The sequence below is a fragment of the Haplochromis burtoni genome, unplaced genomic scaffold (genome assembly GCF_018398535.1).
Source record: "Haplochromis burtoni strain Fernald_Lab_line unplaced genomic scaffold, NCSU_Asbu1 Contig_113, whole genome shotgun sequence".
Classification (NCBI taxonomy): domain Eukaryota; kingdom Metazoa; phylum Chordata; class Actinopteri; order Cichliformes; family Cichlidae; genus Haplochromis; species Haplochromis burtoni.
The window spans coordinates 1546140-1570783 of NW_024582474.1; the positions used below are offsets into that span (position 1 = coordinate 1546140).

Genomic DNA, 24644 nt, shown 5'->3' on the forward strand with positions numbered 1-24644 from the left:
AGATGAATAGTGTTTCTCTTTTCCAGAAAAAAAACTATCCTGTGACTCTTTTTCTTCAAACTTACAGTACGATTTAAATTCCATGCTGTCTTTCAAACAAACATCAACATCTCCCTGTGTGCTAGGACCTCGAAAAACTACTGTGAAATATCTAAATGACCAGAAAATATAATGACAAAAAATATATCCATGTGTTTTTCTGACTCATTTTCAACTGTCCAGAGATTGTAGGGTCTAATCTCCTAACAACAAGTAACAGCAACAAAAGTTCTGTGTGCTACATATGCAGAGTGATTTCATCTCCTCCACTCTATTCAGAACTGCAGGGCAATGTGGCGGCTTCCACATTGCTATGTATTTTTAATGGATTAATTCAAAGTTTATGAAGGCGCATCATTTTCTTGGAAGATGTAATTGCATGCTGATCTGTGGTGGTTGTAGCTCAGGTGGTAGAACAGGACATCTACTGATAGGAAGGTTGGTGGTTTGATCCATGGCTGCATGCCAACTATCCTTGGGACATGCAAGATACTAAGCCAAAGTTGCACTCTGATGTATCTTTCGGGGTGTGAATGTTAGCTCGAAAACACTTAAAAGCATAGAAGAATGTGCTTCTGTGAATGTGACATCCTGTATAAAGCGCTCTGAGTGCTCTGGGAGAGTAGCAAAGCCCTATATGAGAAACAGTCTACTTACCATTTAATCTATGTATATTTATGAGTACAGCATTCTTTTGTCTTTTAAATAACCTCAAAAACAATGGACTCTACATTCAACAGACTTTCAGTGTTTTTTTTTCATAATTCACTTGTACCTGTGGAAATAAAATAAATATAAGAAGATCTATAAGAAGAAACAAAAATTAAACACTTCTTTTTGTTTGTTTTGGTATGCTTAACAGATTTGATTCTACAACTGAACATGTATAATCATTTTCTCCATCTGCATTGGTTCTGTAGATTGTCAATAGCTTGACAGAAAAAGCTATGGGAAGGCATAGTGCTGGGCTTTTCTTAACAAAACACAAAAACTTTAATCAACATCGCATAATCTGAGTGGAAAATAAAGTGACTATATTTTAATAATTATATTTTTGTTCATCAATCCAATACAGTAAGGAAGATTATCCATCCATCCATTTTCTTCCGCTTATCCGGGGCCGGGTCGCGGGGGCACCAGCCCAAGCAGAGAAGCCCAGACCTCCCTCCCTGGCGTTCCCAGGCCAGCTGAGAGATATAATCTCTCCAGCGTGTCCTGGGTCTGGAAAACCTCGCCCAGGAGGTGCCCAGGGGGCATCCTTGTCAGATGCCCGAACCACCTCAACTGGCTCCTTTTGATGTGGAAAGATTAATATATTTAAATCTGTGAGAGCCACAGGTGTTGTGATAGATTAAATACAGAAAACCTATCCGGTGTTCCAGGTTAACTGGTTGGATTTGTTTACATATTCCATGCTCTGAGTTCCAGATGTTTGATCCTGGTCTTCTCTCTCTGTCTCTCTCTCTGTTAGTGTGTCATGCGATTTGACAAGAGGTCTCCAGCTCATGCAAATATTATCTTCAGGCAACAATGAAATTATTATTATTATTTTTTAATCAAAAAGTCTTCTGCTCTGTCTCCTACCTCTGTCTTTCTATAACATAAAAAACGAGCCAACATTTTTTTTTCGTCCCTCGAGTTGACTGACTCAGGAAACACGCAAACGTTACTTGGTGATGTAAAAATATTACGTGGGCAGCTGCTACTCTATATAACGTGATGTTATGGCAAAATTCTGCACAAAATCAGCAAATGTAGCTTGTTCCTCAGAGCAGAGCTACAGCAGCTTGTGTTTGCCCTCAGACTGACTGATCTAATTTAAAAATGTCAAACGGAATTTAAAAGGAATGAATCTTGACAAACCGCATGAGACACTGACAGACAGAAGCCCATTCAGTAAAAATGACGAATCTGCGGATCCAACATCTGAAACACTGAGAGTGGAATATGTAAACGAATCTAACCAGTTAATATAAAAACCAGTTGGAACCACCTGGAACACCGGGACTATTACGAGGCTCCATAATCCGCAATTGCAGTTTAAAGAAAGAAACAAAGAAAGAAAGGAAAAAAGGTCCATTGGAGTAAACGGAGATGACGCGACTCTTCCATTTAACCGATCTGCTTTAGCCCAGATCCGCTGAAATGAGACCAGATCCCTGCGCCCCGACCATTCCATTCAATTTAACCGACCAGTTCCGCACGAATGAAACGGACTGCGCGATAGCACAGCTGATAATGCGTTTATTTTTCAGCCTAACCAACTGGAATATTGCGGGTTTATTGTGAAGAGATGGTTATAAAATTGTGGCGTGGTAAGGTCTTATAATGCTCATGCACGTCAAATACCAGAGAAAATATATATATATTTGTATGATTCGTCAGTCTACGGTGATAAAGCTTTTATTTTGTATTGGCAATCATTTTAAAAGTTGTTAGAGAAAATGATACTTTCAAAACAAAAGTATTGACATTTTGTTATATTTGTTACTCCTTAGACCAATGTTAATTTTTGAAGGTTTTATACACCGTTGTAATTTGCATGTCGTGGTTAATCAGTTGGTTTTTATTAAAACAAACAAACGAGAAAACTATTGCTGCAAGTTTATGGACATTTGCTTTTATTCTGAAAAGGAAATACGACTGGAAGTCGATTTGTTTTTGTTGACGGACGACAAGATAGCGGTCCCAGATGAGGACAAAATCATTTAACCCCCAAAGAAACTAAAATACAAATATTCAGTACAGACGTCATGGGACGGCTGGGGACAGGCTAACATGTTTCTTAATGTTGTGGAGGAAATGCCCCGCTCCGTGACTTATGCTACTAAAACGGAAACTTCCTGCTCCATAGGGATAGCATGCTTCACAGATTAGCACCACCCTTACAGCGTCAGCAATCATACATTTGGTCCCCGTTAACCGCAGAACTGTACTCTTCGTAGGATACGAAAATGGCTGTTAAGTCCAGAAGATCGTGGACGACCGTGATCTTCGGCGTCTTTCTCGGATTCACAGCGTCCTCTTGGCTCATTTTACCTCAGGTTCTGGAAAGTAAAAGGAAAAGATCTGCCATGTGTTTGTACTACAGTGACTCCGCCGTTGCTATAGGTGCTGACATCCACGGGAAGTCCGTGTCAGTCAAAGATGTGGACAGTCCGCAGGAGAACAGGTTATTCAGTACGAAGAACAGCAGTGGACATTTAGGCAGAACCCAAAGCAAACCAAAGCGTTTCATTTATGTTGGCGTGATGACAGCCAAAAAATACCTGACGTCTCGAGCACGGGCTGCGTATGAGACATGGGCGGCTTCTATACCCGGGAAGGTGGAGTTCTTCTCGAGCGCTGGGTCTGGGACCGTCCACGCGCCTGCTCCCCTCCCTGTGGTTTCACTGGCAGGTGTTGATGATTCCTATCCACCACAGAAGAAATCATTCATGATGCTAAAGTACATCCATGACCATTACCTGGATAAATTCGAGTGGTTCATGCGGGCAGATGATGATGTTTATATAAGAGGTGCTTATTTTGGGAGTGAATTTGATGCCAGTGCAATTTGTTTATTTGTCACAGAAAAATGGAACATGCTATGCATTATGCAATATTGTGTCGCTTTAGTGAAAACAACATCTCTTTTAAATTACTGAGATAAATTAATGTAGTCTCATTTTAGGCAACCAAAGCTACGATTGTACAAGTTGCTAAGTTGTTAATATTTTTCATTCAGCTACAAAGTGTAAAAAGAGTGTTTTAATAAGAAAAAAAAACAGTGGGTTACATGCTCACATACTTTGAGTCTTTATCTTGAGAGATAAGTAAGATAAAGACTTAACACATACGCGTCTAGAATACATACATTTTACCATTTTTGATAACAGTTATTTCTTACAACTCACTTTCTGCTAGGTGGGAAGCTGGAATTGTTCTTGCGGTCACTCAACAGCAGTCAGCCCCATTACCTTGGCCAGACAGGGCTGGGCACAGCTGAAGAATTAGGACGACTGGCTCTAGAACCCGGAGAAAACTTTTGCATGGGAGGTCCTGGGATGATCTTTAGTAGAGAGGTGTTACGCAGGATGGTCCCTCACATCAGTACCTGTCTAAGGGAGATGTACACCACCCATGAGGATGTGGAAGTAGGGCGTTGTGTACGACGCTTTGGAGGCACACAGTGTGTATGGTCTTATGAGGTAAGACTTGAATCTGCGTGTGTGTATGTGTGAGAGATTGTGTTTCAGGTCATTAGCATGTGGCAGATCGAGAAAACTTCACATGGGGAGGCAAAGGACGGGCAGAGGTGTAGGCAGGGTGGCACACACTTCTTCAGTGGGGTATGTGAAAATCCCCTATATGTACATGGAGTCAAGAAAATATCCACAAAAACACTTTAAAACTATTTGCTATATCATTCTTCTAAGAAAACAAAGACATTTTTTGAGTAGGTAGGTTTAGACTATTCGTTTTTACAAGTATTTTAAAGACATAAAAGTTGTGGTGGGCCTCTACAGCAGAGGGGCAGTGTGCCCCTCACACCCCCATGTAGATCCACCCCTGTTCTTAGCATATTGGATTATTTCTTTTTTGTCAGACTTCTAAAATCTATGAGTGATACTTCCAGTCAGTATTTTCCTATATATTCACAGATATCACAGATATTAATTGATATTTTCTTGGAGGTCACCCAACTGTACTGTCCCTCTGTGAAATGGTACCTTATCGTAGTGGAGTGGTTTGTGTGTCCCAGGGATACCAGGGGCTGTGTTGCCCTGGTAGGGTCTCCTATGGCAAATTAGGTCTGGTTGAGGGAACAGACAAAGAGCAATTCAAAAACCCCTATGTGCAGAGGATTGAGGGAACTGTTCATCCTGCCCGGGATAGGGTTGCTGGATCCCCACACTAGAGATTGGGACCGAAGAGGGTGCCCGAGGGCCCGGCTTTAGTCCATGGAGCCCAGCTGGGCCCAGCCTGAAAAAGGGACATAGGCCCCCCTTCCGAGGCCGCTTCCCGCATGAGGCACCATAGGCGTCAGGTGCAATGAGTGCTGGATGGCAGCCAGGACGGAGACCCTGGCAGACCAATACCCAGCTACCAAGGCCAGCAAGCAATTAGGACATGGAATGTATTTTGTTTCGTGAAAGAAAAATAATTGTCTTGTTGTTTAACAAATTTGAATTGCTAATGATATATATCATCCAGCTCTAATCAACAATGTTGTGTGTATTGATGCTTGGACATCCATACTCTTATTACTTTTAAATTCTTTCCGTAGATGCAGCAACTGTTCTATGAAAACTATGAACACAACAAAAAAGGCTTCATTGAAGAACTTCACAGTCGCAAGATCCACAATGCCATTACGCTCCATCCCAACAAAAGTCCTGCCTACCAGTACCGGCTCCACAACTACATGCTCAGCTGTGAGATCTCAAGGCTCCGTTACCGCACGATCCTACTCCATCGTGAAGGCCTACATATGAGTTATCTTAGTGATACAGAAATACTGTGGGAGGACCAACAGCTGGGGTCTCCACCTTCCTACATGCGCTATGTGCCCAGTGAGAGAAATGATGTCACTGAGTGGGATTTCCTGACAGGCCAACATATTTATTCTGCCATTGAAAACAAGATGGCTAGGCAAAGCCTTGGAAAATTGCTTCGGACTGCCCTTGAAGACAATATTATACTAGAGGTCATGGAAATGATTAATGAAAATTCAAAGACACGTGGCCATGTAATTGACTTTAAAGAGATTCAGTATGGCTACTACAGGGTGGATCCAATACATGGTGCAGAATACGTCTTAGACTTGTTGCTTCTGTACAAAAAACACAAGGGACGTAAAATAACTCTGCCTGTGAGGCGGCATGCTTACCTTCAACAGTCCTTCAGCCGACCTTTCTTTAGTGAAGCTGAAGATCTAAATGTTTCAGAACTTATGGCTGCCATCAACTCTGAATCCCAATCCCTGTCATTCCTATCCAACTCTCTGAAGTTCTTGTCACCTTTCCAGTTCTATGAGTCAACAAGAGAAATGTGGGAGCAAAGCCAGAAAAAGATCAGCATTCTTGTCCCACTGTCTGGTCGCTATGGCACTTTTATTCGGTTTATGGAGAACTTTGAGAAAGTGTGTTTGATACCTAAACAAAATGTTCAGCTTTGCATCATTTTGGTGGACAATGTAAACAATAAGAATATAAAAAAGCATATTCATTTAATAATGGACTATAAGAGAAAGTATCCTAAAGCTGATATGTCTGTAATCCCCATGACAGGAAATTTTTCACGAGGGCTGGCTCTAGAGCTGGGTTCGTCACAGCTTGATAATGACACTTTACTGTTCCTCTGTGATGTAGATCTAATCTTTAGTGGTGATGCTCTGCAGCGCTGCAGAGATAATGCTATTCAAGGGAGACAGGTCTATTTTCCTGTTATCTTTAGCCAATACAGCCCTAAGATTGTGTACGGTGAAAAAGCCCCAAGTGAAAACAACTTTGTGCTCACCAAGAAAAGTGGCTTTTGGCGTGATTATGGCTTTGGAACCACCTGTGTTTTTAAGAGCGATTTACTAAAAGCTGGAGGTTTTGATACATCCATCCTAGGCTGGGGGTTGGAAGATGTAGACTTCTACACCAAGGTTATTAATTCTGGTTTAAAGGTTTTACGCAGTCAAGAACCAGGAATTGTCCACGTTTATCATCCTATCAATTGCAATTCAAGCCTTGAACAGAAGCAATATAAAATGTGTCTTGGGTCAAGAGCAAGTGCATTTGCATCAGCTGTGCAGTTAGCAGAGATGTGGCTTGAGAAACACATAGAGGTAGGCTATAACAGAACTTCATCCTGATACTTCAACTTTCCAGGACTCCTCTACTTTCTGTTCTGCTTAAACGCAGATAGCTATGCACTGTGGGGCCCAAGGCAGTCATGTCTCTAAAACTGAGTGTACTCTAACCAATAAAATGGTACTAGACACAGCTTAACCAGCAGGAGATAGACCAATGTTGAAGACACCAAAAGGAGATAGAACAGATCTGCACCCAATTTAGTGCAGAAGCAAGGCCAACTATCTGCTTTTTTACTTTATTCCAAACCAGCTGGAAAATTGGAAAAAATGAGAAAAATAAATATTTGTGATATGTAATAGCTAAATGTAGCTGATTGTTATTTGTACAGTTATGCATCACTCTCTACTAGTCTCCTTTTTATACCCGGATATAAATTAACTACTTGCTAATCTGGGTAAGTTGAGGAATTAATTAAATGACCCAAAGAACAAGTTGCATAATTCAAAATACTTGGCAATTTAAAAAGTACTATCAGAAAATGAAATCAACAGAAATTATTGATATGGTAAGTGAGATTTGTAAATGCTGGAAGTTATTCATAGAGTGATATTTTACTTTGCTACAAGTTTGAGTCTGTAGCATAATTGTCGCCTACAACAATTATGCTGCCTACAACTCAGTGAGTCAGTGAATTAGATAATTTGTTGTTTCTCTCCATAAGTTCTCATTGAGCAGCATGGTGTGCTGCGCTAAACAATCTGTATGTATGTTTAGGTGAGCGATTTGGTACTGCTGTATTGATCTACGGTAAACTAATCTACCTTAATCTCCCACTGCAGTTTAGAAATAGGCTCGTGCAGAAGCTGAAGCTGAGCCCGTGTAGTTACCGTCTGTCCACATTTCTTGTATGCTTCTGTTCTAGAAATAAGTCCTGCTCAGCTGTCTTATTTCCAGTCTCAAGTCTAAATATAATGTTGCTTTCATTAATTTTAGAGTATCATAATTCAGCAGCTTCACTGCCATCATTTTACTCAATCAAAACCTAGGAAGATGCACTAAGACAGAACCTCATTCTCAGTTACCCAGGATGCATACAATAAATGTAGGCACAGCTTAAATCAAATACCAATGAAAAATGATATTATAGCTTTATAAATTAAAAAAATTATTGTAAACACCAAAAGGACCCGAGACACTCAGCGTTGCACATTGTGTGCGTTTATGTACAACTGTGCCTTTCACTTTGCTGCCCCAGCAGCTTCCCAGTTGTTGCCACCTCCACCTCCAGCCTCCCTGGCACTACCCCCTGAACCTCCATCACACTTATATTTTTACATTATAAATAAATAAATAATCATTTCTGTGATTAAACCAAAGGTAAAGTGACACGCTGCATCTAAAGGCTTGAAAGTGGAATGCACTACCTACCAATAAATAAAATACTCAGTTAAAGGCAGGATAACCACTTTCACAATACTTTCTTATTCATGCAAAAAAGATTTTTTTTTCTGCAAAACAAATCAAAAACATCTTACAATTTCAGACACAGCATTTATAAGCTTAGATAATTATGTGTTATAATGCACTTTAAGTTTGCCATGCAGCCAGATGGTGAGGTATTGTTTTATTAATATGAAGAATTACAGTACTATACTAACCAGTTTTTGCATTTTAAAACAGACATTTTAACTTTTGTACAGTTTAAGATCAATTTCAGCATAAAGTTTACAGCTCTCTGTAACTCTAGAGCTGATATAAGCAGTAGTATTTATTATAAAAATGAGATTTGATTGTAAAATATAAGCAAATGTCTAAATCTTGTTTTAGACTGAAGTCCTGTTTCTGAATTAAATATAGGCTTTCTCCCCTGACTGATTAAGCAATGATTGGGTGACCTTTAAAATCATTTAGACATTTGAGGTAAATCTAGTACAGGGTTGGTTGAAAATTCAATTTTTAATTATTTCACGTTGATTTAATGATGTTCATATGGAAATGCAAAGTTTGAATGCTGTTAATTTACTGGCTCTGAAATTTTTTTTATTGTTTTATTGACCATTTTTATTGTAATTATCCTTAGTGTAAATGAGTGATTTTAATTCTTAATAGAAGATGTGTGATTATCCTTTATTGATTCTATTTTTATTTTTGTTGTTGTTAAATGTGACTACAGAAGTCATTAGGACAGACTCTAGAAAAGCTGAAATTAAACACAAATGAAAAACAAATCAACTTTTCAGTTTTCAAGACAGTGATCTGGAACCAACTGAAATTTGAGTGTCATTCTATTTCCTTCCTTTGCCCACTACAACAGTTAGTTTAACTTGCTAGTTTTTGCACCGTCTCAAAACAGTGCCCCAAAAGGCTCTGCCTGCACTGGTGGCAAAACAAAGCTCTCCACCAGATGTCACAGCTCCACACACAGTTGGTTTTTGAAGCTTGAAGTTGGTGAGTTCTTGGCCAAGCCTTTTGATTGGTTGACTGATTATGCAGCACTTTCTGGTATAAATATTTTGAGCCACCCCTGTTCCTGTCAGTTCAGGCAGACCTCTAGCACCTGTAATAAAGCTATTTTTCGCTGGCGTCTTTCACGGGATGTTCTTCTGATGGTGCATTCTGATAATGCTGCAGTTTCTCTTTGTATGTTTTCTTTGTATTTTGCCACAGAAAATTGTTGGGCTAAATAAAGGACACTTTGTTAGCCATGAGCCATTTTGCACGAATTTGTATCTACAATCAATCACAGAGATAATATTGTGTGTCATTGCTGCGTCTGGACTAAAACAAATCTGACCCATGTTTTTGACCCAAATTTAGTTTGTTTGGAATGTTTTTGTTTTTCAAATCCTGTGCCAAAGCACTGCTTGTAGAAACCAGCATTTACTAAATTTTACTTTTGTTCTTTGATAATTTGGTTCAGTACAGTCAGTCAGTTTCGAGTATTAAATTCATTCATCACACTAATGCTTTATGTAGTTATTCATTTTAATTAAATTTAATCATTCAATCACCTTTTTGATATTAGTTTTCAGTTTTCAGCTATATTTGTCATAAGCAAGTTAGCACAGGGTCAACATTGCAATGAAATGTGTTAGAGGAGCAGAAGACAAGTCTCTCAGCAGCATAGTACAATATAGCACTGCAAGTTAAAATTATAATGCAATATAACACTAAAATTACAGTTCCAAGAAATAAAAGAAAATAGAAATGTATTGATGGACCACCTTACCTCAGTATTCATGTATTGAGGTAGGGTCGGACAACGTGATTGCACATGAGATAAAGTGGCAAGAGTGAGCAGCAGTGCAAATTTTTAGAGCAGTACAAGATTTAAAGTGGCATTTAGTACAGTATTGCATAGAGTAAGAGTTTTTTTTAAATTATTATTATAAAAAGCTGTGCAATTATACTTGGGTGGTTTAATTATTTGATTTTATTTTTTTTTAAGAAATATAAAAATAAAGTCATTATCGTGAGATAAGGACAGTAGCAGTGGTGGGTGACGTAATAGGGGTGTGGCGTGATTGCGAGTGACGTTTTAGGAAGTCAAACATGGCGACCGGACAGCAATGGGTGTTGGTGGAAATGGTCCAGGCGTTTTATGAGGTAAGTGTTTCTTTTCCTCAGTTGTTGGGCCGAATTATTCCCTGACGTTTACTCGATTTTTCTTATGCTTGGCTATACGTTGGTGCTGTTAAATTTGTCCCAGGTTGTTAACTGTAAAGTTCTCCGTTACGACCCGATGAAAGGCTTAGCCCGTAGCTGTTCAGCGAAGAAGTAACTCATCAAGGAAGTATGTAGTAGCTAGCTACTGCTTACACATTAGGTGAGCTACAGCGCTGGAGTTAAGTTTCTAAATGCACATAGTACGATAGAGCTGCTACGATAAGAGCTTCAAACTATGCTGACGATGTCAGGCTAACTGTTGTAGCTTTTTAACGTCTTGATGCATGCTCAATCATCCAGGTAAGTAAATCTCCAAAAGTTGATTCTGTTCACAAAACGCTACGTCCAGATGAACAGAATCAACTTTTGGAGGTGTTGTAGCTTTTGCTATGATTGGCTGTTTTATTATTATTATTATTATTATTATTATTGTTGTTGTTATTATTATTGTTAGAATTACTCTTGTGGTCTGACTGTAGATTTCTGTCTTCCTTCACGTTTTTGGTTAGTGATCGGGGAAACTTATCAGAGTGATCGGCTACTTGTGTGTGTACAGGGCGTCTCTTCCGTCATTTGGTAGGGCACTGTCATGATGGAATGAAGTAGGAGCAGACTTTATCTTTGAGATCTCTTCAACTATTCACAAGTGTCCATGTTACATTTTTTTAAACAATGACAAGTAGAACAGTGGTTAGTGCTATCACTTCAGAGGAAGGCTCTGGATTTGAATAAGAGAGCCAGCTGTGGCCTTTCTGCAGAGGTTTGCATGGTCCTGTGGGGTGGCTGTAGTTCAGGAGGTAGAGCAGGTCACTTACTAATCAGAAGGTTGCCCCAGTTTGCATGCCAAGTATCCTTGGGCAAATATTAACCCCAAGTTACTTTGAGTGTGTGAATGCTTATAGATAGAAAGAACTTAAAGCATAAAAGAAAGTGCTTGTGTGAATGGGTGAGTGTGGGATGTTGTATAAAGCACTTTGAGTTCTCAGAGAGAGAGTAGAAAAGCACTATATAAGAATCAGTCCATTCATGCAAGCTACATTAATTGTTGATTTTAAATTGGCTGTATTTGTGAATTGTTGCCTCTTTCAGTTAGGCTCTAGATTAGGGCACCAGTGGCTCAGGGGGTTGGGAAGCGTATCTGTAACCGGAAGGTCGCCGGTTCGATCCCTGGGCTCTCTGTCCTGGTCGTTGTGTCCTTGGGCAAGACACTTTACCCTACTGCCTACTGGTGTTGGCCAGAGGGGCCGATGGCGCGATATGGCAGCCTCGCTTCTGTCAGTCTGCCCCAGGGCAGCTGTGGCTACAACTGTAGTCTTGCCTCCACCAGTGTTGAATGTGAGAGTGAATGAATAGTGGCATTGTAAAGCGCTTTGGGTGCCTTGAAAAGCACTATATAAATCCAATCCATCATCATCATTATTATTATTATTCCCAATCTAGGCAGTTAGAAAAATGTTGACTTGTCTTGGACATGCAAGTATCCTCAGTTTGTCACATCTTCATATCTTTAATTTTCTGTTATGATGGTGTATGAGGTTAATAAAGAATGTTAATAATAATTCAGTGTCCAACATAAGACATTAATTTTGGACATAGGACATTTCAGCTGTTAACTGTCAACTGTCAACTGACTCCCCCCTGCTTGCTGCAGTTATCACTGCGATAGAAAGTGGGACGGCTGCCATCAGCCTTCAACAGGCTGCCTAATTTAAACATGTGTCAGACTAAGTTAACAGTTCATCTGCATATTTTAATATAATTTCTGCAGCTTTACTGTAGCTTCTTGCTGTATAAAGCAAACAGTGGTGGATGGAGAAGCTACAAATTTCACTTTTCTTCATGTCAGAGTTTGTTGATCAGGTGCTTTCATTAAGGACCACTACCCTTTCCCAGTAAAGGTTTCAATGGCAATTACAAGAGCAGCACTGCTGTTTTGAACACTAGAAAAACGTTTTATTTCACTCTTCCTGACTTTATCACTGCTGCTGTTGTGTTATAAGTCTTTGTGTTGAAAAATTGGGGGCTGCGTAGGCTTAATGTCTTCATACTACGTATTCATATGCTTGTTCTTAGATATGTTCCTATTGCAAGTCTTTTTTAGTCACAAACATGGGTGAAAAGCTCGCGTTTACATGGTAATAACTGCACACTACAGTGCCATGTATTAAACGAAGCATCGGAGCAAAACATTTGTGTTGAGGATTTTTTATAATAGAGTTATTTTATTTGTTGAAACCCTAGTAAAAATGCAGCAGTATGCTTTGGACCTCACTGTTGTTTTAGCTGATTGTGTTCCTCTTAATTTTTGTAACCTTGAACATGGTGGTGCAGCCAGCATGATTGGGTTGAAGACATGAGTGTTCAACAGTGCTGAACTTGTTTTTACTGCCATTTCAGTTCTTCCTCTTCTTCCTCATCCTCCTGGTCAGCATCCTACTCTGTTACACGTACCCCTTACAAGTCCTCTTTTACTACATCAAAAAGGATTGGGCCAACTACATTTATAAGAGATGCTTGGCTGTGGAAATAAATGCCATGAAGCTCCTGATGCACAGTTCATGTGCTAAGAGGAGGTTTGGAATGCTCAACTTTTACAAGTGGTGTGCCTTAGCACTTAGCACTACCGCTCTAGAACTTTACATGGTCTGCAGCGTCGCAGCTAAATTTCTTTGAATTATAAACATTACTACTCTGCACTAATACCGATTACAATTAGTTATGGAATATCTCAGAGGCAAGAAATTTCACAAACTTAATTGCTACATCATATTACAGTACCATGCTCAAATTCAGTAATCTCGTTAGAGCAACCCATTCTTTTGTAAATATTTGAAAAGGCCCATTTCTTGGCTAGGCACTTGCTTTTTGTACACTTGTGGCAATGCGACTGAAAACAGGAATTCAAAGATTTAGAGGTGGGATTTTATACAGCTATCTGATGGATGTATTAAGTTCTCTACAGCTTAGTTGTTTATGTTGCATTTAAATTTCATTCAGGCATTTGCAATGTTTCTGAAATGTTTCCACTTATTTTAATTCTTTCCTGTTTAAAAATGCATTTTTTGGAGCATGTTTCAAAAACAAGTATTTTTTCCCCCCCTCAGGCTCCTGCTTACCACCTTATTTTGGAGGGAATCCTCATATTGTGGATAATTAGGCTTCTATTCTCTAAGACCTACAAACTTCATGAGACGTATAAACTGACAGAGAAGGTAAACTGTGCGGTGAAAATCAAACAGTATTATTTTTTGTTACCAAACTCTTCTCACATGATTCTACATTACAGGAAAAGGAGGAACTGATTGAGGAATGGCAGCCAGAGGCGCTAGTTCCTCCCGTTTCCAAAGACTATCCCACCCTCAACTATGATGTTGTCACAGGGTAAACACTCTGTTACCTCACTGCTTTATTTACAGGTTTTAAATATTCACTAAATCAAAATGTCTATAAGAGTCAGATGACGAAAGAAATATTAGCCCCCCTGTGAAAATAATATTATTCGTTTTTTTCCTCTGAACCAGGATTAGCATGACTTTTCCAAATATACTAGTTTTAGTTTGCATGCTTACATTAATTTGCCAACAGAATTATCCCACCCAGAATGCTAATAGTTAATTTTGTTTCTTTTTAGCTGGATGACAGCCTAGTGACAGTTTCATTTGTTTTCAAGCAGTCCTGCACTTATCTACTAAGCAATCCCATCCCATTGTTTTTGGCAGATCTCTCAAACTCTTTTATGGTCTTCTGGAAAAGACCTTAGTCATCTGACCAGAGGATGTACTTCCAGTGTGATTAACCTTTCTCCAGGTTATCTTTAGCATGTGTCAGTCTAGCTTGAAGATGTTTCTTCTGCAGAAGCAGGGGTTTTCTTGATCTACAGTCCATTTATGTTCAGGGTTCAAGTGATTGCCTTTTTTAAGACTACAATTTTTGACTTGGCTAAGTGATTCAGTAGTGTCTTGGCAGTTGCTCTGGGATCTTGAGAAACATCTCTCCCTATTACTTTTAAAGATTTTTCATTGATACTCTTAAGAAAAATAAAGTTCTTTAATATAATTATGGGTAATCTGCTAGGCAAGTCCACAAGCAGTCGGACAAAGATAGTTTTTAACTTTTTGCCTTTCCACACATGGTGATCATAGGTGCTTTGAATATGCAGTCCAAAGCTTATGCAAGTGTAAGAGGCTAAAATTAAGTTGCTAAACATACCCATCAGAAATGGTACAAGATTTTAACAGGGCTATATCAAAAAGACAATAAAAACAGGCAGGGAAGTAAGGAAAAATTGTAAGTAATAGGCAGTTGTATCAAGAGATGCCTAAGCTGAAAACCCCAAATAAATCTATCAGGTAGATATCCAAAAATTTAAAGTGGCCAAATCAGTTATTTAGCACATTCATACAAACAAGGAGTTAACTGGTCAAGCTCAGACAGACGAAAATGTCTAAAAGACCACAGAAGATGAAGAGCATCATTGGAGAAGTCTTTACTTGGTTAAGAAAAAACATGACACTATCTATTCAAATAGTATACTCGATGTAGAGAGCATATCTTTGCCAAAGTCTATAATCAAAAGTCACTATAATAAATGAAGATTTAAAACAAAGTGTAAACCACTGCTTACGCTCGAGAACAGGAAGCCCGGGTTAGTCTTTGCTATATAATATCTAAAACTGCTGTGTGACTGCTGATAGTAGCAGGATAATACGAAGGGTGTAGCATTTGAGATTCAGCTAAATGACCTTCACAAAAGCAGGCCAAGGGCTTATTCAGGCAAAAATTGAATACTTGTAAATGACTGAGTCACTTACTTGATCTCAAACTAAATGATAATGTTTTTCATATACTCGAGAAAAAGTAAAAGGGGAAAAAAAAAATCAATCCGAGCTTAAATTACATCTTGACAGCTTGGATGAAAATGAAAATATCCGATTTTTGTAAATATCTGATTTGTGCCTTGAGTATGTAAGATGATAAAATAAAGATTCAAATGCAAAATTTCTGTTACAGACCTCCCAGCCACAAAATCACAATCAATGGAAAAGACTGCATAAACTTTGCATCGTTCAACTTCCTGGGTCTCCTTGATAATGAGCGGGTTAAGGTCGGTATTTATTATTGAAAGGCAACCTTGTAATTTCAGTACGATATGTTCTTCCTCTAATGTGCTAAATTATCCATTTACTGTTATAGCTAAATCTTTATCTAGGCAACATTTATGTTTTGAAGGGAAAACCCCTCATTTAAAACAGCCACACACACAGCTAGGTGTGCCCAGTGAATGACTTGCCCAGTGGGCAGTGCAGTTTTTATCAGAAGCAACTATTAAGTTGTATTATTGCTAGCAACAATAATTCTTTGAATTATGCACAAACACAGTGTGACATTGACAATATGCCTCAGTCAATGAGTTTTATTCAAACTTGAATTTGTTCTAATTTTAGAATTATAAGCTAATTTTTCATTACAGCAAAAGGCTTTGGCATCACTGAAGAAATATGGTGTGGGCACTTGTGGTCCAAGAGGCTTCTATGGGACCTTTGGTGAGTTTAGCTTTTCACCCCTCAGCTGTAAAAGGCTGATGGGGTCCTTTTATCTTCTATTAACATTCCACCATTTGATGTTAAGCTACACTTGTAAGAAAAGTAATTAAACTCTTTGATAATCTAATTATTTCCTAAATATACCCTTAATTTATTCTTTTCTTGGTTTGAATGAATATCTCGCTGACATAAAACGATGTGTTGTCAGAGAAATCAAACCCATTTATACAGAAATGTGGCTTACCTCAAGGGTTAACTATAGGACAACTTGTTTTCTGCAGTTATAGCTCAGCCTTAAACGACTGAGCGGCATGGCCACCCGCTTTTGTATGGATTTTTAAATTGACACCATTTCTTAGAAGTCTTAGATTGGATTGACCTTAAAGTCAGAGGTCAGGTTTTCAGAAGATGTTGCAAACACGAAAACTGAAGATCGTTTTTAAATCTGTGACATATTGGTGTCAGACTATTTATTTGAGATTTTAACATTATATTTTTTTGAAACGACAAAGACCGAAATATTAGGATGGCTGCTGAGTAGCCTAATTACTACGGGGCATGACATTAGTTACGTTATGTTAGCTTAAGCATTTATATGTTAGCTGTTGATTTGCAATCGAAATTCCAGCCGTCTAGGGATAATACAAGGAGGATAATTTTGGAAAAAGACCTAATGACTCAATCATCAGATCATGCAACAAGTTAATTCAAATGAATTAGTGAAACCACAGTAGTAAAGCAAATACCAATAGTCCTACTCATTCTACCTTAGTATGGACATTTACTTTCCATCACCGCAGCAACTTCTTTCACACACCAAGAAACATTCACTCAAACCATAGTTTGAGTCACTCGCGCAACTATATATCCAACTATATCTTATTAAGTTCACTGGAGTTTTCCAGTTTCTCAGATTTTCTCTTGGTATTATAATTATGTCATTATCCTTAAGTCTTTCTGCCATGATAAATGGGATAGACAGCCTTATCGTATTTTTTAATGAGCCTTGTTAAGCTGTCAAGGGATAAGCAAGTGAATGTATCTAATGCTAAGTGATGAACTGAGACTTTTCTCAGTCAAGCACAAATATTTAAAATCGTACTGTTGTTTGGTGTCTTGACAGTCTTTCTTTCAAAGTGCAGTAGTTTTTCACCTCTGATTAAACCACATCCACTAAAAACTCAGAAATACTAAAGGTAATGGTAAGTGACATCTAAAAAATGTAACCAATTAGTAACTAATGTTATGTTTCCTTGCCCCCAGATGTTCACCTGGAGCTGGAAAGTCGTCTCTCCAAATTCATGAAAACTGAAGAGGCCATTCTTTATTCATATGGCTTTGCCACTATTGCTAGTGCAATACCTGCCTACTCCAAGAGGGGTGACATCATCTTTGTGTGAGTGTTGTTTCTCATAATATGTATACCAATATAACACCCCTCACTCAATTAAACCAATCTTCAGTTAGCTTTAGTTTTGTTTATTTTATGTGGCCTTTGTGAGGACAGAGATTTTAAGTTCTGGATTTAACAGGGACTCAAAAAGAAACTAAAATAGGAAACATGTCTAAGGTGTCTTTCTAGTCCATGTTAGTACCCTTACTGTGACATTGTGATTCAAATGAAAGCTTTAAATAGAGGTGTTAGAGCAGTCTCCTACATACTAGTTTAATGTGAATATGGAAGAACACCTAGACAAGAAAACACCCCTAAGACTCCTCAAAGTGTTACTGGAGGTCAGTGTAATACCATCCACAGAAACTAGTTACACGTAAACATGAGCCAGAGCTAGATGTAACTGGTCAATCAATAAAAGAGGAGTGTTTTTAGATGAAAAAATGAATAATTACCGCCAGGCCGAGGGTGGGCTTTTTGAGGAACTAATATGATCAAACAAAATAATTTAAAAAAAAAAAAGTCAAATCATTCAAATCATGGGCTGCTCAAAACTTTTGGATAACATTTTAGATGATAATAACTGGGTATCATCTGTACAGCAACAGAAATGTGTAAATTGTTTTTTAAATAAATTGCCTAAGAAAAGCATGTCTAACATAAAGTTTTCTGTAGAACTCCAAGACTAACTTCTGTATGTGAAGGAGACTTCTTCTTTAAATGTACAAATGTTAATCTGTCAGACAACAGCACAGTGTTTTGCCTTTTTAGCTAACAGTGTATTCTAGTCTCTGTAAACTGTTGTGATCAACGGTTGAATGCGGCACTGAGGTGTAACAGGACAAGCCGTTTTCAGGCCACTGCCAGAGGCCATAAGACGATTATTAAGCTTCACTAGGTTTTGGTCTGTGAAATTGATCTATATTTGAATAAGCTGGATTATGTAAGAGCTTTTTAAGTAATGGTTTAACCACATTAAAAGCCTGTAATATTTAACCTGTTATTAAAAAGAAACTGATAATACTGAAAGGCAGTAATTACTGTTAAGAATTGTTTGAGGAGTCTTGTAGGGGTGGGGTTTCATAGACATGTTGATGGACTGGATGAAGTGATTATCAGTCAGATTTTGTTTGCACAGACTGATTTACCTGCCTGCAAATGTGTAAGTCTGACTGACTCCAAGTGTGTGTGATATTTTGGTTCCATAGTTTAATGTTTTGTCTTTTGTTTCCTTTCAGAGATGAAGCAGCCTGTTTCGCTATACAAAAAGGTCTTCAGGCATCCCGCAGCTTAATCAAGTACTTCAAACACAATGACATGGAGGACTTGGAGAGGTTGCTTAAGGAGCAGGAGCTAGAGGACCTGAAGGTTAGGACCGTTTGAGAAACTCAAGTGTCACAAATGTGCTTTAATGGTGGTACAGGATGTTAAATGCTTCTACATTCTCGCTATTTTCATTGGGTTTTTAAAAAATCTCCAAATAAGAATGTTTCTCTTGCAGAATCCTCGCAAAGCTCGAGTGACCCGGAAGTTCATTGTAGTGGAGGGGCTCTACATCAACACTGCAGATATCTGTCCTCTGCCTGAACTGGTAAATGGAAAACAATTTTGTTTCCAATTTAATTTTGTTTGTTTTGCAGAAAAAAGTTAAAAAAAACCACCAAAGCACAGGCAAATATTATGGCTTAACATCGTTCACCTTCTGTAGTTGAGCTGATGTCCGTCTACTACAGTAGACTAAATCATTCACCACTCGTTTGATTCTTGATTATACCAGATAGTGTACACATACCGGTAGATACTTTTGCCATTTATTGACTTTATGTTTTGTTTTTTATGTTTTTCTAACTTCCAGGTAAAACTCAAGTACAAATACAAGGTGCGGATCTTTCTTGAGGAGAGCATGTCATTTGGTGTTTTGGGAGACCATGGCCGAGGAGTCACAGAACACTTTGGGGTCAATGTGAGTAGTTTAGCTTGAAATGCAAAAATACTTAATACTGGCAGTAAACAGTTTAACAGCTGATTCAAAATGTGTTATTATCTTTCTCTCTTGGTAGCTTTACCAGAGTCAAACTAGTCTAGGTCAGCTGATGCAATCAAATAAATAAAAGTGATTGAAATATAAATAAAATAGAAGGTTTCTTTGCAGACAATGGCTATGTAACGTCTGGAATCTATGGACACGATCAAATGCTGAACTTTATTTGTTGTAAAGCTTTGTAAGATTTACCATTACATTGAGCTTGCACAAATGCACAATCCTTTCGGACTCATTTTTATTAATGGCAATATCTGAATCTTTGGTTAGCAGACTAGTGATTTGCACTAACGAAAAAAAAGAAAGGAAAGAAATGTGTGTCTCCTCATTTATGTGGACCTCTTCTTCGCCAGTATTCTTGACTTGGCTGTATGTTATGAAGGGGTTTTGCTTGCAAAGGGAAACGTTATGCAGCCATCCATTTTAGCTGTCTTCTAGCACTTTGGCGTACCGTGGTGTACCAGTCGGTTACAGCCACGCTTAAAGCTTCTGAACTTTCTTTAGTAGGCCTGTAGATGTTTGTCTAGGTCTAATGATAGCCTGCTTCATTTAGATTAGTGAATCTAACGTGGGCCTTCTGCTCAACCATTTTCTGATTGCCATAAAACTGTTGTGGTCCAAGTATCTGGTGTGCGTGCGTGTGTGTGCAGTTGACAGAGCAGTTTTGAAAAATGTTCTGTCAGCCTACTTTCAGGCAGTTTCCTCCCACATTGAAATCTGAGGCAATGTTTGAACACGAATGTCTCAAAAGCTATTAAAGATAAAAGTCTCAAACTTTCATTTTAGTGGTAAGAAAAGAGAGTGAATCACGACAGATCAATAGATGCATCAGTTGCTCAGAATTGACTTGTTAAAATATAACACAAACTTTTATTTTGTTGTATTTTGCAGAGGGACTAATAATAAACTTCACATTGCAAAAGACAGCTAGTGACAGTTTTGAGTGGTGTATAGTTTTATTTCACAATGATGCAAAAATAAAATGTGTAGAATACTTAAAGTGAAATTTGTAGTGACAAAAATGAAGAAAATCTGTTTTTATTTAACTTTTTAAAACAAATATGACAGTTTGTCATTAAATTGCACTTTGATTGCTTCATTTTAAATCTATCTTAGCAAAATGAAAAAAAACTGTGTTTCTTGCAGATAGATGACATTGACCTGATAAGTGCTAACATGGAAAATGCTCTGGCTTCCATCGGAGGTTTCTGCTGCGGCCGCTCCTTTGTCATCGACCACCAGGTACTGTAACAGCCGTGTTGGGAGTCTGTCTTGTAATGCATCATCAGATAATCAGCCAGCATTTTTACATGTCGTTGTCAAGATTAGTGATTAATCCCATGCTTGACAAATCATTATATCTAGTATATATCTGTTGCTTTTTTGTAACGTTTCACTTATTTACACGCCTAGTTACATTTTATACTGAAGTACAATTTAAATAAAAACAGAATGCAATGATTTGCAAATCTCATTGACCCATATTTTAATCGTATTTTATAGAGTAGGGGTCTCAAACTCGCGGCCCACATCACCCCTACTGTGTAGCAGCGCCACAAATGTCTGTGAACTGAGGAGACCAGTTGCTGTGACTTTGCGAAGTGTTTTTAATTGGTGAAAAGTCTGGACTGCAAGAAGGCCGGTTAAGCACCAGAACTCTTCTATTATGAAGCTTTGCTGTCTTAATAGGTGAAGTAGAGATGCAGGCTTTTGAAGCGAGCACCGAGAACAGGATGGTGTCTCTCCTCTCATTCCATCTCAATTGGTCGAATTTTATGATAGAAAATATGAACATTTATAATGAGTGCATAATTATTATTGCATAATGCTCTGTACTTTTCTTGGATGGTATCTAAATTATTTTAATATGAAACAAAAGTAAACTACTTTCATTGTGGATGTGTTCTCAAATCTTTTGGGAAATGTTTAAAGACACATTTAATAAGGTGCCAACAGTTTCTAGGCCTAACTGTAAACTCAGACCTCAGTCATTACACCTAGCTGAGTGAAGTGAATCTGGGGAAACGTAAGCTGAAATTATACTGATATGGGCCAGAACTGCTGGTTTGTTATTCCATTAATCGATAGGTATTTTTAAGGTGATCAATTTTAGCACGTTAATCATGAAGATATGATTTAGTAAAACTTTTTTTAAAAAAATTTTTTTTTAATGTATTTTGTAGCGTCTCTCAGGTCAAGGCTACTGTTTCTCTGCCTCTCTGCCTCCCATGCTGGCTGCTGCTGCTATCGAGGCTCTCAACATCTTGGAGGAGGACCCAGGTACACAATCTGTTCTCATCCACTCCAGCTCCGGAAAAATACATTATCTGATCTGATAACCTGTTCTTGGAGATTGAGCATTCCATTTCTACTTCTTGCTCATTAGGAAGCATGTTTTATTAGAATTTTTGTAAAAAGAATTTCTTCTGTTTTGCAGATGTTTTTCGAGTCCTCAGAGAAAAGTGCAAACATGTCTACAACGCTTTACAAGGGTATGTTTGTGTTTATGATGATTTCTTTTTTTCCTTCTGTAGGTGGGGGAGGTGTCCCTCCACATCAGGTTTCTGATTCAGCATCATTATTTGCATCCCCAGACACTACAGCCTTTCACACATAGAGGAAACACATAGGCTTACATTCAAATTATGCTCTGGCTTTGTCTTCCTTTACAGTGTCCATAATAAATTGTGTTTTGGTATATGTTTGCTTTATTTTCTATGTGAAACAGAACGCCAGGTCTAAAGTTAGCTGGAGTTCCAGTGGCCCCAGCTCTTCACTTGGAGCTAGAGAGAAGTTCTGGTTCCAGGGAATCTGACATGAAGCAGCTCCGTTCAGTTGTCGATTATGTAAGTCTAACAGTACCAGATGATTCAATCAGACGCACACTGAAACTGTTATTTAAAGTTTTTGGAGACCTCTGTGGGATTTCATATATAACTTCAGACAGAGTGTCAAAGTCGAGATGAAATCCGGTAACACTTTATAACACGACCTGCGAATAAGGCGCAAGTACCCTGTACTTGTGTGCATTTTGCAGACAACAAGTCAGGTTGTTGCAGAAAACAATTTTCACTGTAAAACCTGCCACTAAGGCACAAATACACAAGAAACAATGAAACAATTCACTGTAACTACCTTCTTACACTGAATCCCCAATGGGGTTAAGTTTAAGGGGCGTCCCCATCAAAACGCAAAAGTATGGACATGTCATTGGCACATTATTTTAGATGACAGCAAGATGGTACCATAACTTCACAAATATAGTTTTGTTTTTTTTTTGTTTTTTTAAAGGCCAACAGTGTTTAGAAGTGCTTGTATGAGTGGGTGTGAATGGGTGAATGAGGCACGGTGTATAGAGCGCTTTGAGTACTCCGGGAGAGTAGAAAAGTGCTATATAAGAATCAGTCCATTTACCATTTACTTGTGTGAATAGTATGGTATATGGTTAAGACTGGGACTACATTGTAATAGGATGCGACTGCATAGTGCTTTCATCATTTGATCAGTAGTACACAGTGTTTTTAGCACCTGTATTGTCTTATGCCCAAAACATTCTTACAATTCACTTTCGAGTTCCCATCGATCACGTGATGGAATACTGTATAAAATATGTTTAGTTTCTCATCGAGTTCCCATGATTTCTGTCTTAGTGTATGGAAAGACACGTGGCTCTGACCCTAGCTCGGTGTCTGGAAAAAGAGGAGCGCTTTCTTCCACCTCCCAGGTAAAAGACCCTACATTTCTATGCACCTGGCACATTATTAGTTCTGTCATGGGGTTTAACATTGTTTAGTACTTTAATGCATTTGTATCTCAATGGTCCATAGCTTTTTTGGCGGTGGACCAGGTTTAGCGTGGGGTAGCCATCTGCCATGACCCGTTGGGGTTGTACGTGCTTTATTATTTGATGGGTTAAAGTTTCATTTGAGGGTGATTTTGTTTGAAGCATTCAAACATTTGATTGAAATAATTTGTGTAAATAACATTACCTTTACACAGTCTCAGTGTGTCTCACTGCTCCACCTGTGTGTCTCCAGTATCAGAGTGGTGGTCACCATTGAACAAACAGAGGAAGACATCCAGAAGGCTGTGGCTTGTATCAGAGAGGCAGCTTCAGCACTCCTCATAAGTTAGCAGACATCACTGGAGCTTTAACAGAAGTCTACACCACTGGTTGGGTAAAACAACAGCTTGATCCGCAAGATGCGGACCGACTCGTCAGATCTCTACTAATGAATGAATGTTAATGATTAATTTTCTTCCTTATTAATATTGTGTCATATGTTCTACATGTTGAAAGTTAGTGTGGGCCTTTCTGCTCTGAGTAAAAATGCCCCCCAAACACTATTAGAGAACATTTTCAGTTAGAACTAAAGTTGATTTCCACAAAACAAATGACTTGTTGCCTTTCTATTTAATGACCAAAAAAGCCTGTTGTACTTTTTGATTGATTTGTGTCTGCAGTCTACTCCTACTTGAACTGTGCACAGTTGTTCCACTTTTGTAACAAATAAATACAGATTTTTACACCTTGGATCATTTTCAAGAGAATTGAGATGATTGCATTGTTTAGTTTATGATTACGCATAACAGATTTTGGAAAGCTCTTTGTTTTCAAAGAGAAATCTCGATGTTGCCTGGAGTCCAGCATATAACTCGATGTGACATGTGAAAATACTAGCTTTGAGTTTTCTCAAGGCCCAAACTGAGGTCACAGAGAGGACATCCATAGAAGACTGGAGTAGAAACTGAGTTCTTATTGCTAATAACAGTATTCAACAGTTTTTCAGAAAATAGCAACACTGAAGACACAGTGTCCAACTACTAAAAGATTTTGATGTGCTGAATTGAAATATTTCAGATAAAACAACTGACTGGCTGTTGTTTCTACCTGTGAACATTTATTTTTAGATGTCTTCTCACATGTTTATGGTTTCTTTATACAATATTTCACCTTTCTCAATTGTGCAACCATTTTAGTTCCATTTGGTTTTATTTATAAAGTGCCAAATCACAACAACATCTGCCTAAATGTGATTTATTATCCCTCGTTCAGAGTTTATCTGATCCAGCCCTAATTAATATGCTTTATTGAAAAGGAACATTTTAAGCCTAATATTAAAAATAGAGATAGTGTCTGCCTCCCAAATCCAAGCTGGGAGCTGGTTCCATAGAAG

The 24644-nt window shown here is 38.3% G+C and overlaps 2 protein-coding genes across 3 annotated transcripts; both read left to right on the forward strand.

Moving 5' to 3' along the window:
* Positions 1–2993: 2993 nt before the first annotated feature.
* On the forward strand, positions 2994–9780 carry LOC102289610 (chondroitin sulfate synthase 3). 2 transcript variants are annotated; one of them, XM_042223534.1, is made up of 3 exons: positions 2994–3438; positions 3946–4229; positions 5309–9780. In XM_042223534.1, the coding sequence occupies exons 1-3, from the start codon at positions 2994–2996 to the stop codon at positions 6881–6883; spliced, it is 2304 nt and encodes a 767-aa protein (XP_042079468.1). In that variant the 3' UTR covers positions 6884–9780. The 2 variants fall into 2 exon arrangements, with proteins under 2 accessions (XP_042079468.1, XP_005929080.1); XM_005929018.3 differs by having other exon boundaries at positions 2994–3558; positions 5309–9779.
* A 550-nt stretch (positions 9781–10330) lies between these two features.
* sptlc1 (serine palmitoyltransferase, long chain base subunit 1) lies at positions 10331–24001 on the forward strand. The gene is made up of 15 exons (XM_005929019.3): positions 10331–10430; positions 13595–13702; positions 13777–13871; positions 15501–15594; positions 15961–16033; positions 17297–17429; positions 18665–18794; positions 18928–19017; positions 19282–19389; positions 20614–20709; positions 21651–21747; positions 21905–21959; positions 22196–22313; positions 23118–23191; positions 23505–24001. Exons 1-15 carry the CDS (start codon positions 10377–10379, stop codon positions 23599–23601), a joined length of 1422 nt encoding a protein of 473 aa, XP_005929081.1. The 5' UTR covers positions 10331–10376; the 3' UTR covers positions 23602–24001.
* The last annotated feature ends 643 nt before the right edge of the window (positions 24002–24644 follow it).